This window comes from Protobothrops mucrosquamatus, unplaced genomic scaffold (genome assembly GCF_001527695.2).
Source record: "Protobothrops mucrosquamatus isolate PMUCROS unplaced genomic scaffold, P.Mucros_1.0 scaffold1836, whole genome shotgun sequence".
In the NCBI taxonomy this organism is placed as follows: Eukaryota; Metazoa; Chordata; class Lepidosauria; order Squamata; family Viperidae; genus Protobothrops; species Protobothrops mucrosquamatus.
The window spans coordinates 133,381-147,244 of NW_015387968.1; the positions used below are offsets into that span (position 1 = coordinate 133,381).

The window sequence follows — 13,864 nt, forward strand, 5'->3', positions numbered from 1 at the left end:
GAAGAAGAAGAAGAAGAAGAAGAAGAAGAAGAAGAAGAAGAAGAAGAAGAAGAAGAAGAAGAAGAAGAAGAAGAAGAAGAAGAAGAAGAAGAAGAAGAAGAAGAAGAAGAAGAAGAAGAAGAAGAAGAAGAAGAAGAAGAAGAAGAAGAAGAAGAAGAAGAAGAAGAAGAAGAAGAAGAAGAAGAAGAAGAAGAATGTTCAGGATCCGATCCTTTTTCGTCTTGTCTGTCTCTCTGTCCCTTTTAAAAAACAAACAAACAGGCATTTACTTACACGGTAACCGAGCTGACACATAATTAAAAGAAGAAATGGATGGACTAATGAAATCCATCTGGCTGTTAGCCTTTCTTTGATTTATCTTGTTCCCGGCTGCTCAGCCAGGTGATGAGAAGTTCCTAGTGAGCTGGATGACAATGAGGTTTGGGGCAGAGGAAAGGGCCTGGAGGACTTTGATAGGTCTGTGCGATCCTATTGGGAGTAAAAACCAAGGCAGCATTGCTGTCAATGGGACCGCAGCCAACCTGCGACTGGTTTTTTAAAACAATCTAATGGAAAGGACCTTCCATGTATACTCAGTTCTTCCTGCAACAGGCTCAAGACCTCAGGGTTCCCTAAATCTGGGATTTGTGGAGGTTAGAAAAAGAGAAACGATGGGTGAGGTTTAACAGGTTCAGGGGCTGAACGCAGATCCGAACCTGCAACTCAGATTTATTTAAATGCGCCAGATGAAAACCAGAGAGTTTTCCGCTGTTCATCTTCTTCTAGTCTCCCGTCTTTATCACGTTCAGTGAACGCGAGCAATGGGAATTTGTGGAACTGTGGGGTCCTGAGTGCTCTCTGAGCTGGGTGGTTTTCTTGCAGACCTTTCATTACACAACTAGGTAGCATCATCAGTGTTAGAAGGCACTGGAGGAGGAGGAGGAGGAGGAGGAGGAGGAGGAGGACTGTGGGAACCTTGGTGCTTTCTGAGCTTGGTGGTTTTCTTGCAGACATTTCAATACCCAACTAGGTAACATCATCAGTGCTACAAGAAATGTTTGGAGAGAGAGAGAGAGAGAGGGAGGGAGGGAGGGAGGGAGAGGAGGAGGAGGAGGAGGAGGAGGACTTGTGAGGTCCTTGGTGCTTTTGAGTTTGGTGGTTTTCTTGCAGAGATTTCAATACCCAACTAGGTAACATCATCAGTAATTCAAGGAGTGGTGTGGGAGGAGGAGGAGGAGGAGGACTGTTCTTGGTGGGTTCTCAACTATATAAAAACAAGATAGCCCCACCCCCTTCTAGCACTGATGATGCTACCTAGTTGGGTAATGAAACATCTGCAAGAAAACCATCAAGTTCAGACAGCACTAAAGACCCCACAGTTCAACCTTGAGCTGCGAATATTCCCTTCTATCCGTAGTTTGCAGAACACTGCGCCACATATGGAATATATCAATGTATTTATCCCTGCTCAAGAGAACACTCGTCTCTGTTATCTTTGATCCACCTAAATTCTAAAGGCTCTCCAACCCGACAGCCACCTTATTTAGATCCTCGAGCAGAGAAAAATCAAACTTTTATCTACTGTACACTGAAACGTGAGGACAGTTGAATTTATAGCCCGTTCGGTTAAAACAAATGGGCGTCAAATTAAACAGGTGCAACTTCGATTGCTTATTATAAATCTAAGGCCTGTTGGAATCCGGTCTTTAATTTAGACATTATCTCTAATTGCCATATTACTTTTCTAAGGACAAAACTCTGGCTGCTCTTTTGCTGGTGGTGCATTTTGTGGTTCAAAAAAAACCAAACAAACCCACAGCCTGGCACTTCTATCTGTGTTGCAGGGGAAGAGATTCTCCTGGTCAATCAGATGGGTAATTTCGAGCTGTGCCCTGTTTGAAAATGACAATATTTGGTGGTACGAAGCTGTGAGAGCCAGCGGTTACCAAACCAAATAAGACAATAATTATATTATGTTAAAAAAACACACACACACATACAGAAAGGATTTCTTGCTTTTCGGGGGGATGATTCTGATGAAAGAGACCTTGCCACTGAGATTTGTTTATTTATTAGATTTATTAGATCCCGCAGCTCAACAGTGTTGGGAAGGGACCTTGGAGGTCTTCTAGTCCAACCCCCTGCTCAAGCAGAAGCTTAATTTAATTAATTAATTAAATTAAATTAAATTAAACTTAATTTTGTTGTGAGTACTTAATTTTGTTGTGAGATACACAATGACAATAAAGATATTCTATTCTATTCTAATTCTATTCTATTCTATATTCTGTTCCATTCCATATTCTATTCTATTCTATTCTATTCTATTCTATTCTATTCTATTCTATTCTATTCTATTCTATTCTATTCTATTCTATTCTATTCTATATTCTGTTCCATTCCATATTCTATTCTATTCTATTCTATTCTATTCTATTCTATTCTATTCTATTCTATATTCTGTTCTATATTCTATTCAAAAATACAGCAGGAGCAGTGATGTAAAAGTTTCTCTCTATAAATTATGGTTTGCTTAATTCAAGGAATTAATTGAGGTGTTCCTATTAAAAAGACAGGGACCCATGGCCTCTGCAATTTAGACAAATCAGATAAAAACTCTTACAGGATTTCTACCAACAGCTCCAGAAGATTCCTTCAGTATTCACCAAAATTGCCCAGGGGTTGCAAATAAGACAGTGTTTTGTTGTTGTTTTTTTGAGATTCACACTTCCTTAACACTGGCAGCAAAAATATTGGAGCTGTGAAATGTTGTTGCTTTTTAATTAAGTGGCCTCTTTTCTCCTGCTTACTCTCACCTACTGATGTAAACGTTCTCTTTGACACCCCCACCCCACCCCCAGGTGCTCAAGGGCTCCAAAAAACTCAACCTGACCGTCCATTCAGCGGGACGCATCCCTGGCGGCTACAGAACCAACCACATTTACACCTGGGTGGACCCCCAGGGCCGGAGTGTCTCTCCCCCGGTTGGCTTGATCCAGCATCAGAGCAGTCCTTTGGGCAAGGAGGGTGAGAAAAGGAGCCACCTTCAACTTCTTCAGGAAGGGGATGAGAAAAAGGTGAGGACTAGAAGCTCTGCTTTCCTAATTGCCCTTCTCAATGTTTAGCACACTGGAGGATGAGGAATGCGTGAACCTACCCCAAGCCGGCTCCTACTTGCCAACCGATTCAGAACATCAGTTTAATTGACTCAGGTTGACTCAGCCTTCCGTCCTTCCGAGGTCGGTAAAATGAGGACCCCGATTGTTGGGGGCAAAATGCTGACTCTGTAAACTGGTTAGAGAGGGCTGTGAAGCACTGTGAAGCGGTATATAAGTCTTAAGGGCTATTGCTATTGCTGTCTGTCTGTCTGTCTGTCTGTCTGTCTACCTATTTATCTACAGTATCTCTCTATCTCTCTATCTCTCTATCTCTCTATCTATCTATCTATCTACCTATTTAGCTACAGTATCTATCTACCTACCTACCTACCTACCTATCTATCTATCTATCTATCTATCTATCTATCTATCTATCTATCTATCTATCTATCTACCTATTTATTTACAGTATCTCTCTCTCTCTCTCTCTCTCTCTCTCTATCTATCTATCTACTTACCTACCTACCTACCTACCTACCTACCCATCCATCCATCCATCCACCTACCTACCTACCTACCTACCTACCTACCTACATCTATCTATCTATCTATCTATCTATCTATCTACCTACCTACCTACCTACCTACCTACCTACCTACCTACCTACCTATCTATCTATCTATCTATCTATCTATCATCTATCTATCTTTATCTATCTATCTATCTATCTATCTATCTATCTATCTATCTATCTATCATCTATCTATCTTTATCTATTTATCTATCTATCTTTATCTATCTACGTATTTATCTACAGTATCTATCTCTCTCTCTCTCTGTCTATCTCTCTATCTCTCTATCTCTCTCTCTATCTATCTATCTCTATCTATCTATCTATCTATCTATCTATCTATCTATCTATCTATCTATCTATCTATCTATCTATCTATCTATCTATTTCTCCTTGCTTAGTTTTCCATCCATTGCTTCTTCTCCTGCCTTCAAGAGCTTTGGAGAACAAAGTTAGTGGAGAATAGAGAATCAAGTTAGTCAGTTGAGCTACGTTCTTCTAGATCCCATCTCATCCCGCTGGCCTTCTAAGTGGATGTACAATGGCTTCGAAACCAGAACTGTTCTTTTGAGAGAACGAGGTGTTCCCCTTCCACTTTGGAGAAGGAAAGTCGGTTGGTTTTCCAGGCCCAGCTATAATTTCAACAGCAGGAAGCTAGGCCTCCTCCCTCCATCTCCCTCCGTGCCTCTCTAGCTTTGAGAAAAGGAAGTAGGATCCCAGCGTGAAAACTGCTCTACAGAAATAGCTTGTCTTACCTTAACCGGAGGGCGGGCATGACATCTTTGACCAACTGAATTGAGTTTGCATCAGAGAGGGCATTTTTCATCAGCGCTCTCTGGAAGAGGGCAAGGACTGACTCATTAGTGGTTCATTTTAAGAGACTTTGCTTATTTAAATAGGTTCCCAAGACCTTAATTGCACCTGAAAAGGTTGTTCAGGAATGACGTGCAAGGTCCTTTTCTTTCGCTAGCATAAAATGCAAAAAACAAAATACAAAAAACCCTCCACACACATCCAAGTGACAGCTCTCATCTCCAGAATTAGAAACGGACATTGCAATCTTCTGGGTTAAAAATGTGAGGTTTATTCTTAGCCAGGCAAATTACAAAACATTTTTTTTCTAGACACAAGTTCCTTTCTCTCTTTTTATCCCTTGAAAAAAAATAACTTTGCAAATGTTTCTCTAGGTATTTGCTACGATTCTTCCCTTCTAATCATAACTAGCTGCCATTAAAAAAAAATCTTGACCTAGTTCTACTGTAAACAGGGGAAGGGGGAGGAAGGGGAGGAGGAGGAGGAGGAGGAGGAGGAGGAAGAGGAGGAGGAGGAGAAGAAGAAGAAGAAGAAGAAGAAGAAGAAGAAGAAGAAGAAGAAGAAGAAGAAGAAGAAGAAGAAGAAGAAGAAGAAGAAGAAGAAGAAGAAGAAGAAGAAGAAGAAGAAGAAGAAGAAGAAGAAGTAGAAGTAGAAGTAGAAGTAGAAGTAGAAGTAGAAGTAGAAGTAGAAGTAGAAGTAGAAGTAGAAGTAGTTGTTCATGGTTGTCCAGTCTCTTCTTAAAAACCTCCAGTGTGGAGCTCCCACAACTTCTGAAGGCAAATTGTTCCACTGGTTAATTGTTCTCACTGTCTGGAAATTTCTCCTTAGTTCCAGGTTGCTTCTCTCCTTGATGAGTTTCCATCCGTTGCTTCTTGTCCTGCCTTCAGATGCTTTGGAGAATAGCTTGACCCCCTCTTCTCTGTGGCAGCCCCTCAAATATTGGAAGACTGCTATCATATCGCCCCTGGTCCTCCTTTTCATTAAACTGGACATCCCCAATTCCTGCGGCCATTCTTAGTCTTAGTAACTGTAGAAACAAATCTGAACTGTAGAAACAAATCAAGACTGTAGAAATAAATTAAGACTGTAGAAACTAATCCAAACAGAAACTAATCAGAACGGTAGAAACAAATCTGAACAGTCATTAGGGATCCGTTTAAAGAGAGGGCAAGCTGCACCAGTGAGGGCTTGAACCGCCATTGATTAGGGCCGGTGAAAATTAAGTTTGAAACAGCTTCCTCTGAAATCAACAATTGAGCTCACATTACCGTCCCTCAGAGGACAAAGCAAAGCGATGGAATATCAGCAGAAAACCAGCTCTTATTTGCAAGCCTCCAATAAAGGCCCTTTGCATAATTATGCAAAACTAAACCCATACGTTCCATCAGCATTCAGAGCAGGAGGGAGGGAAAGAAAAAAAAAAACCATTAGAAATGGGAAAAGTTGCCTTTTGTTTTGTTTTGGTTTTTTTTCCCTTTCCTTTATTGCCAAGACTCAGCATGAAAGCTTGCGTTTGTCGTGTTCCAAACCAAAGATTGTGCTCTCTGTGTGTGTGTTTGTGTGTGTGAGAGAGAGATTTGACAGCATCAGCAAGAGCGTGACTCAGCAAGACAACTGGAACGAATTTGCAAACAAACTAATAAAGCCAAGAATTGATGCCCTTTTTTGCAGTTGTCCCTTCAAGAGAAGGACACTCTCCACCGATCGTTTTCCCCATGGTTATTGTCTCCTCTTATTCCTGGTTTCTCTCTCTCTCTCTCTCTCTCTCTCTCTCTCTCTCTCTCTCTCTCTCTCTCTCTCTCTCTCTCTCTCTCTCTCTCACACACACACACACACACACACACACACACACACACACCTTCCCTTCTGATCCTCATGCCAAGCCTAAAATTATCCGTGGCTTCTGATTTTGGTTTCTACACGTCATCCTTGTCTCTAAGCAGTTCTGACTTTTTTTTTCATCCTAGGGCTCCAGTATACAGTAAATCCATCTCTCTTCCCTCTCAAAAGAGTTTGGACAACAGCTGTCAGATTCCCCCAAATGTTCTCTGTCCCCATCTTTTATTTTCCCTTTCTACTTCCTTTGATCAAGCTAGAGCATCTTGGAGAGAACAAGAGATCTTCTGATGAATTTTCAAAGAGCAGACATGGAATAGTAAAAAAAACGGAAAGGGCCACAAGAATCAGTTAATTCAAACTTGAAAGAAAACCAATTAAACACCCATCAGACATGGCTTTCTGGTCTGTTCTTAAAAGCCTCCAGAGATGGAAGATAGAAGATAGAATAATAAGGTTGGAAGGGACCTTTTTCCTCGCTCGCCGAGGTGGTGGCCAAACTAAATAAACCCAGGTGATGCCTCATTATGGAAGTTGGGATGAAGAATAACAGAATGACAGAGCTGGAAGGGACCTTGGAGATCTTCTAGTCCAACCCCCTGCTCAAGCAGGAGACCCTGTACCATTCCAGGCAAATGGTTGTCCAACCTCTTCTTAAAATCCTCTAGTGATGGAGCAACTGTAACATCTGAAGGCAAGCGGTTCCACTGGTTCATTGGAAGGTTCCACTGGAGGTCTTCTCTACTCATGAAGGCGAAGACCCACAGCTTCTGTAGGTTGACTATCTGGATGCTGCACAAAACCTAGCGACAGGAATTTTTCATTATGAAGATGAAATCTAAATAGCCGACACTGTATTTCTGGTTCTAAAGAAAAGGGGTCCACCTATTCTCCAAAGCACCTGAGGGCAGGACAAGAAGCAAAGAATGGAAACTCATCAAGGAGAGAAGCAACCTAGAACTAAGGAGAAATTTCCTGACTGTGAGAACAATAAACCAGTGGAACCGCTTGCCTTCAGATGTTACAGTTGCTCCATCACTGGAGGGTTTTAAGTAGAGGTTGGACAACCATTTGCCTGGAGTAGTACAGGGTCTCCTGCTTGAGCAGGGGGTTGGACTAGAAGACCTCCAAGGCCCCTTCCAACTCTGTCATTCTGTTATTCTTCATCCCAACTTCCATAATGATGTATCCCCTGGGTTTATTTAGTTTGGCCACCACCTCGGCGAGCGAGGAAAAAGGTTCCTTCCAACCCTATTATTCTGTATTCTGATTTCCAGCCAAGTGGAAAAGAGACAAAGAAGTCTCCATAACCTGTATGGCCACTAGATATTTTACAACAAATGTTGAATCTATTGCAAGCCTGTGTATCCATACACAGAGCAGTCCACCTCCATGCATTCAGCGCTGATTGCCTCGGCGGAACAGTGGTAGGTCAGAGTAACTGGTAACCTCCAATTATTCTGTCCTTCCAACGTTGAGATCTATACTGTCTATTTTCTGAGGTTCACTTCATCAGGACTGCTAAATCGCTCAAGGGGAGGGTTAATGGAAACACTCGCTCCGCCAAAAGGCCACATTAGCCCACAAGCTTGGATAAAAACAGGATATCTTTGGAATCTGTTCATCTGGTCCAGTTCCAGCACCCCATTTCTTTTCTGTGTCATATCTGGCAGGCCACTGCTACATATTTTAATGATCGGGAAGACAAGGTTGAGCTTTCAAAGCTGGCCCTTGGGTCATAGGATCTCCTCCCGCCAATTTATCTGACCGCGGCTGTCTTTCAAAGCCCCAATTCAGCTGCACCCTCCTTACTAGTAGTTGGCTTGATGGGCAGAGATGCCCTGCAACTCTGCCTTGGTGTCACCAGGCTAACGAGGTACGCACAGGACACAAGTGAGATGGGAAGGCTTGAGGAGGTGGAGCGAGTAAATCCAGGCTTAAACCAGATTTAAATCTGGGTTTCTGAATGACACGTCGACATTGATCAAGGATGCCCCTTGCTAAGGTCAGTGGTTAGACTGTGGCCGCCAAGTTCACATCGGCACGGTCAAATTGTTGTGGATGTATAACCCAAAATGTTGCGGTCTGACGCGTCTGGCAGAATGCTAGGACTGGCTCTTCAACCAGCCATGATGTATTTAACATGGTTTATTGAATGAATCAGCAGTTTCTGGGTGCAACAGTATCGTGGTTTATAAGCCATCAAGACTGGGTTCAAGTAACATGACAAACCCAAATCAGCCAACTCTTTCTTCTTCTTCTTCTTCTTCTTCTTCTTCTTCTTCTTCTTCTTCTTCTTCTTCTTCTTCTTCTTCTTCTTCTTCTTCTTCTTCTTCTTCTTCTTCTTCTTCTTCTTCTTCTTCTTCTTCTTCTTCTTCTCCTTCTCCTTCTCCTTCTCCTTCTCCTTCTCCTTCTCCTTCTCCTTCTCCTCCTCCTCCTCCTCCTCCTCCTCCTCCTCCTCCTCCTCACGTCTGCCAAAATGGTTTTTCAACTTTCCAATTAAACCCTAACGCGCTAATCAATTTTATTTGCCTTTTTCAAGGTCATAAACATACAACTGGTTGCTGTCACCGGCTGTAAACCTACGTGTCTCCCCAAATCTAGCTCAGTTTCCTGAATTTTGAGATCAGCCAAGGTCTGCCCCTCCCTATTTTAAAGGAGTTTGTGGCTGAAATAGAAATAGACAGACCCTCTCCAGTTGCTTGGCGGAAAGCCAAAACCTGGTTTGTAAGCAGCTATTGTGATCGTTATCTATTGCAGCCTACGCTTCCAACTTTAATCCTCATAATTATATGTACAAAATGCATCTCTCCCCCCCCCCCAAAAAAATGCCTGTTTTGTCCCATTAATAATTCAAAGGGCCGGTGGGGCTTTTCAAAACAATGAAACAAGGTCCCAGCGTTCCGGATCTGATTAAACTTATCAAGGTCTCGACCTTCTTTAGAATATTTGCTGGTTCTTAATCTCCCTAATTAATATGGAATGAACATCCTTCTCTGTTTCCCTGATTCGCAATAAAGGATCTCTGCTCCCTGAAAATGTTGTATAATTTTTTTCCTTCTCTCTCTCTCTCTCTCTCTCTCTGGCTCAGTTAATTGCTCCCCAGACTATAGGAGAGAAAAAAAGGATCATTCTATAAGTGATCTGCTTCTTTGCAGTATCTCATCTTAGAGCCCGAAGCGGTGTTTGGTCAATAAGGGCTCTACTATAATATTTCAAAAGTGAGAGGGGAGGTGGCTGCTTCTACCTATGCCTGCCGAAGCTGTACTTAGCCGGAATTTTAATCAAAATGATATCTGCTTTTTTTCTCTTGGCAGGCTGTAGCAATAGGAGCCTGGCTGCAGAATCAAAGCAGTTATTTGCCATCCCAACCTGGTTGGGTCTCTCTCACCTGTTCAGTGGAATTTTGTTTTTCTTCTTGGTGCAGGTCAACCTTGTGTTGGATGAAGGACGATCACTGGGTCTCATGATTCGAGGGGGATCTGAATACACCCTGGGGATTTACATCACAGGGGTGGACAAGGATTCGGAAGCGGAAAACACTGGTTTGAAAGTAAGTTTAGCTGAGACTCCTGGGTGAGTCCGAGAGGGCCCTATAAATATGCTGTAGAAACATCTTGGCCAGGCTTTTAGCTGAGGGAAGCTTTGGACAAGCTACAAAGTTTTGAGGATAAGTCAACTTTAGAATAGAATAGAATAGAATAGAATAGAATAGAATAGAATAGAATAGAATAGAATAGAATGGAATGGAATGGAATGGAATGGAATGGAATGGAATAGAATAGAATAGAATAGAATAGAATAGAATAGAATAGAATAGAATAGAATGCAGAAGAATAGAATAGAATAGAATAGATGATAGAGAATAGAATAGAATAGAATAGAATAGAATAGAATAGAATAGAATAGAATAGAATAGAATAGAACTGGAAGGGACCTTGGAGGTCTTCTAGTCCAGCCCCCCGCTCAAGCAGGAGAAACCAAAAAAGCTAATACAATCCTGGGTTGTATGAACAGAGGCATAGAATCAAGATCATGCAAAGTATTAGTATCACTTTATAAAACCCCAGTGAGGCCACACCTGGAATACTGCAGCCGATTTTGGTCACCATATCACAAAAAAGATGTTGAGAGTTTGGAAAAAAATTCAGAGAATAATCAAAGGCCTGGAGACTAAAACATGCGAAGAACAGCTGCAGGACTTGGGTTTGGCTAGTCTAAAGAAAAGAAGAAATAGGAGAGGCATGAGGGGCTGCCACAAGGCAGAGGGGGTCACGTTATTCAACAAAGCATCAGAGGGAAGGACGAGAAACAATGGTTGGAAACTGATCAAAGAGGGAAACAACCTGGAATTAAGGAGAAACTTCCTGACAGTGAGGACAATCAACCAGTGGAACAGAAGTTGCCTTCAGAAATTGTGGGCGCTCCATCGCTGGAGATTTTTGAGAAGAGACTGGACATTCACCTGTCTGGGACGGTATAGGTTCTCCTGCTTGAGCAGTGGGCTGGACTAGAAGACCTCCAAGGTCCCTTTCAGCTTCTATTCTATTCTATTCTATTCTATTCTATTCTATTTTTCCTTTCTCCTATTTCAAGGTCACTTCCTGCACTTGGAAGTGTTGTCAACCAATCTTCGTATTTTGTCATTCCAAATGGCTCAGAAGGTGACAAAATGCAGAATCAAGGAGAGCGGATGGCAATTCTTCATTTTCCCCCAATGGCGATTTTCGGTTCATTTGTTCATTAGTCTCCCACTGACACTCCCCTCCCCCCCACCAGCTGCCCCAAAGGAAATTTCTTTTTTTATATACCCTGGATCACAGAATTGCCTGTTTTTTGTAAAATGCCAAATGGTTTCTAGCAGGCGACAGAACATTAGGCTCAGGAAAGAGATGTGAAATGATAACTTCGGGTATATAAGCAATATTATTTCCTACAAATAAATGACTTCAGGTCGTCAGCTGATGGTTATCATTCCATCTGTTCCTTTGTCCCCTTACAAGTAGGAGATAATGACCCTCCCAGAATACTGCCTAGATTTCTGTATCATTCTTCTACCTGCAGCCTGTCAGGCACAAATAACTAGACCCACGTGCCTAGAGTTCAAACTAGCTACTTTATTGTTCTCTGCCTGTAATACAGGAATCTCCCGAGACTGGCAGATTTGCTGGGAAAGACTAGCTCAACGGCCTTCAAGGGCGGTCAGACCTTGCCCTGGAATATTGCATCCACTTTTGGTCACCACAATATGAAAAAGACGTTGAGACTCTTGGAAGAGTTCAGAAAAGAGCAACAAAGATGATTAGGGGGCTGGAAGCTAAACCGCAGGAAGGACGGTTGGAGGAATTGAATACATCTAGTTTAATGAAAAGAAGGAGTAGGGGATACATGATAGCAGTGTTCCAATATTTGAGGGGCTGCCACAAAGAAGAAGGGGGGGTCAACCTATTTTCCAAAGTACCAGAAGGCAAGACAAGAAGCAACAGATGGAAACTAATCAAGGAGAGAAGCGATCTAGAACTAAGGGGAAATTTCCTAATGGTGAGAGCAATTAGCCAGTGAAATGGTTTGCCTTTAAAAGTTGTGGGTGCCCCATCACTGGAGACTTTTAAGGAGAGAACTGGGCAGCCACTTGTCTGAAATGGCACAGGATCTCCTACTTGAGCATGGGGTTGGACTAGAAAGCCTCCAAAGTCCCTTCCAACTTTGTTATTCTACGTTCTTGTGTTTATATAATGAGTCCTTGCTAATTCCCTGTTTGATCCTTTCTTCAGACTGGGATGGTTGCTGTCCAACGTAACCTGAACTGTCTCTGATTCTACATATCTCCTGCTCCTCCCACCTACATTATCTCCTGACTAACACAGCTGTCTTTTTTTTAAAATACAGAATAAACCTTCTCTTCTTCATTCATTGTTCTTGTTAGTTTTCACCAGAATGCCCTGGGGCTGCTAGAATGTGGAGAAGAACCAGGAATAAGGACAGGGGAAAACGTGGTGGTGCCTTTTAGGGACACTCATCCATCTTGGGAGCTCCCCGTTTTTCTAGGAAAGACCGGGAACTTGACGTTCTAATTTTGCTCCAGGGAGGTCATTCTAGACGTTACATGCCCTCGATTGTGGAGAATCGAATAGCCACTGGATTGCACATAGCTGCTTGCTTTGACGGCTGTTCTTCAGGAGCGGGAACCAGCTTCCCTCTTTGCAAATTTCCACAAAGGCTGTCCTAGCAGAGACCTGATAGATTGCTTGTCATCTGATCACGGGAGGCTACTGGCAGAAGGTTTCTCTTCTCCCTTTCTCTGGGATGGAAGTAAATATCTTCCCCCGTCATAAGGCAGGAACGTAAATCTTGCAGCCCGGATTGGCCATGAATAATTCATCGTGACCTAGCTTTTCATGTGCTGGCTGTCACACCGGAGGCAAACACCGCACACTGGTGCCATTTGACCGGCGTGTCTCCGTAGCCTTCCCATAAAACTCCTTGTTCCTTCTCTTCCTTGTCTCCATAGTAGACCCCCGATTGCCAAGGGAGAACAATGCAAAGGTTACGAAAGCGTGAATTAAGACCACCTGGTTCCTTTTCAGGTATCTCCCTTACTTCTCTCGGAAGCCACCCGTGTATGAAAATACAGAGTCACGAAGGCCATAAAAATTTTAATAGGATTCTCTTTCCCCTGGCTCTTGCCGAGTTCACCTTGTTTTTGAGGTGGCAGGAAGCCCTGAAGGCTATTTCCAACCGTTGACCTTGTCAATAGTGGCCGTTAGTGGATTTCAACCAGTAAAGAGAAAGAAGAGAGAGATTGGGGTCGGAGTTGATCAATCTTCTCCCTCGCGATTAATAAGCTGGCCCTGCAGCTGTTGCACAACAGAGAGAAAACGACTTTTAACCAGGTCAATTCCAAATCCAGGGTCAAGGTCAAGCTTCATTAGTTTTAATCTTATTTAGATCTTTGTGTGTGTGTGTGTGTGTGTGTGTGTGTGTGTGTGTGTGTGTGTGTGATTTAGTGAGCCTTTTGTTGCTTTGCAGTTTGGAAAGGGAGGTTAAATGAGTCACCGTCAATCAAGGAGAATATTTGTAACTCAGAGTTGCAATGAAGGGTCCTGGGTGCTCTCTGAGCTTGGTAGTTTTCTTGCAGACGTTTCATGACCCAACTAAGTAACATCATCAGTGCTAGAAGGGAGTGGGGTGTGTGGAGAGGAGGAGGAGGAGGAGGACGATGACTGTGGTATCCTTGGCACTCTCTGAGCTTGATAGTTTTCTTGCAGATGTTTCATGACTCAACTAAGTAATATCATCAGTGCTAGAAGGAGTGGGGTGTGTGGAGAGGAGGAGGAGGAGGAGGAGGAGGAGGAGGAGGAGGAGGACTGTGGTATCCTTGGCACTCTCTGAGCTTGGTAGTTTTCTTGCAGATGTTTCATGACCCAACTAAGTAATATCATCAGTGCTAGAAGGAGTGGGGTGTGTGGAGAGGAGGAGGAGGAGGAGGAGGAGGAGGAGAAGGAGGAGGACTGTGGTATCCTTGGCACTCTCTGAGCTTGGTAGTTTTCTTGCAGATGTTTCATG

General features: G+C 42.9%; 1 protein-coding gene across 1 annotated transcript in view; it reads left to right on the forward strand.

Annotated features, from left to right (window-relative positions):
- Positions 1-13,864, forward strand: part of WHRN (whirlin) — a 54,749-nt gene that overhangs the window by 17,023 nt on the left and 23,862 nt on the right. The window contains exons 3-4 of the mRNA XM_015823327.1: positions 2,841-3,056; positions 9,726-9,851. Of these exons, the coding sequence (XP_015678813.1) occupies positions 2,841-3,056; positions 9,726-9,851 (342 nt within the window). The remainder of the gene's footprint in view (positions 1-2,840; positions 3,057-9,725; positions 9,852-13,864) is intronic.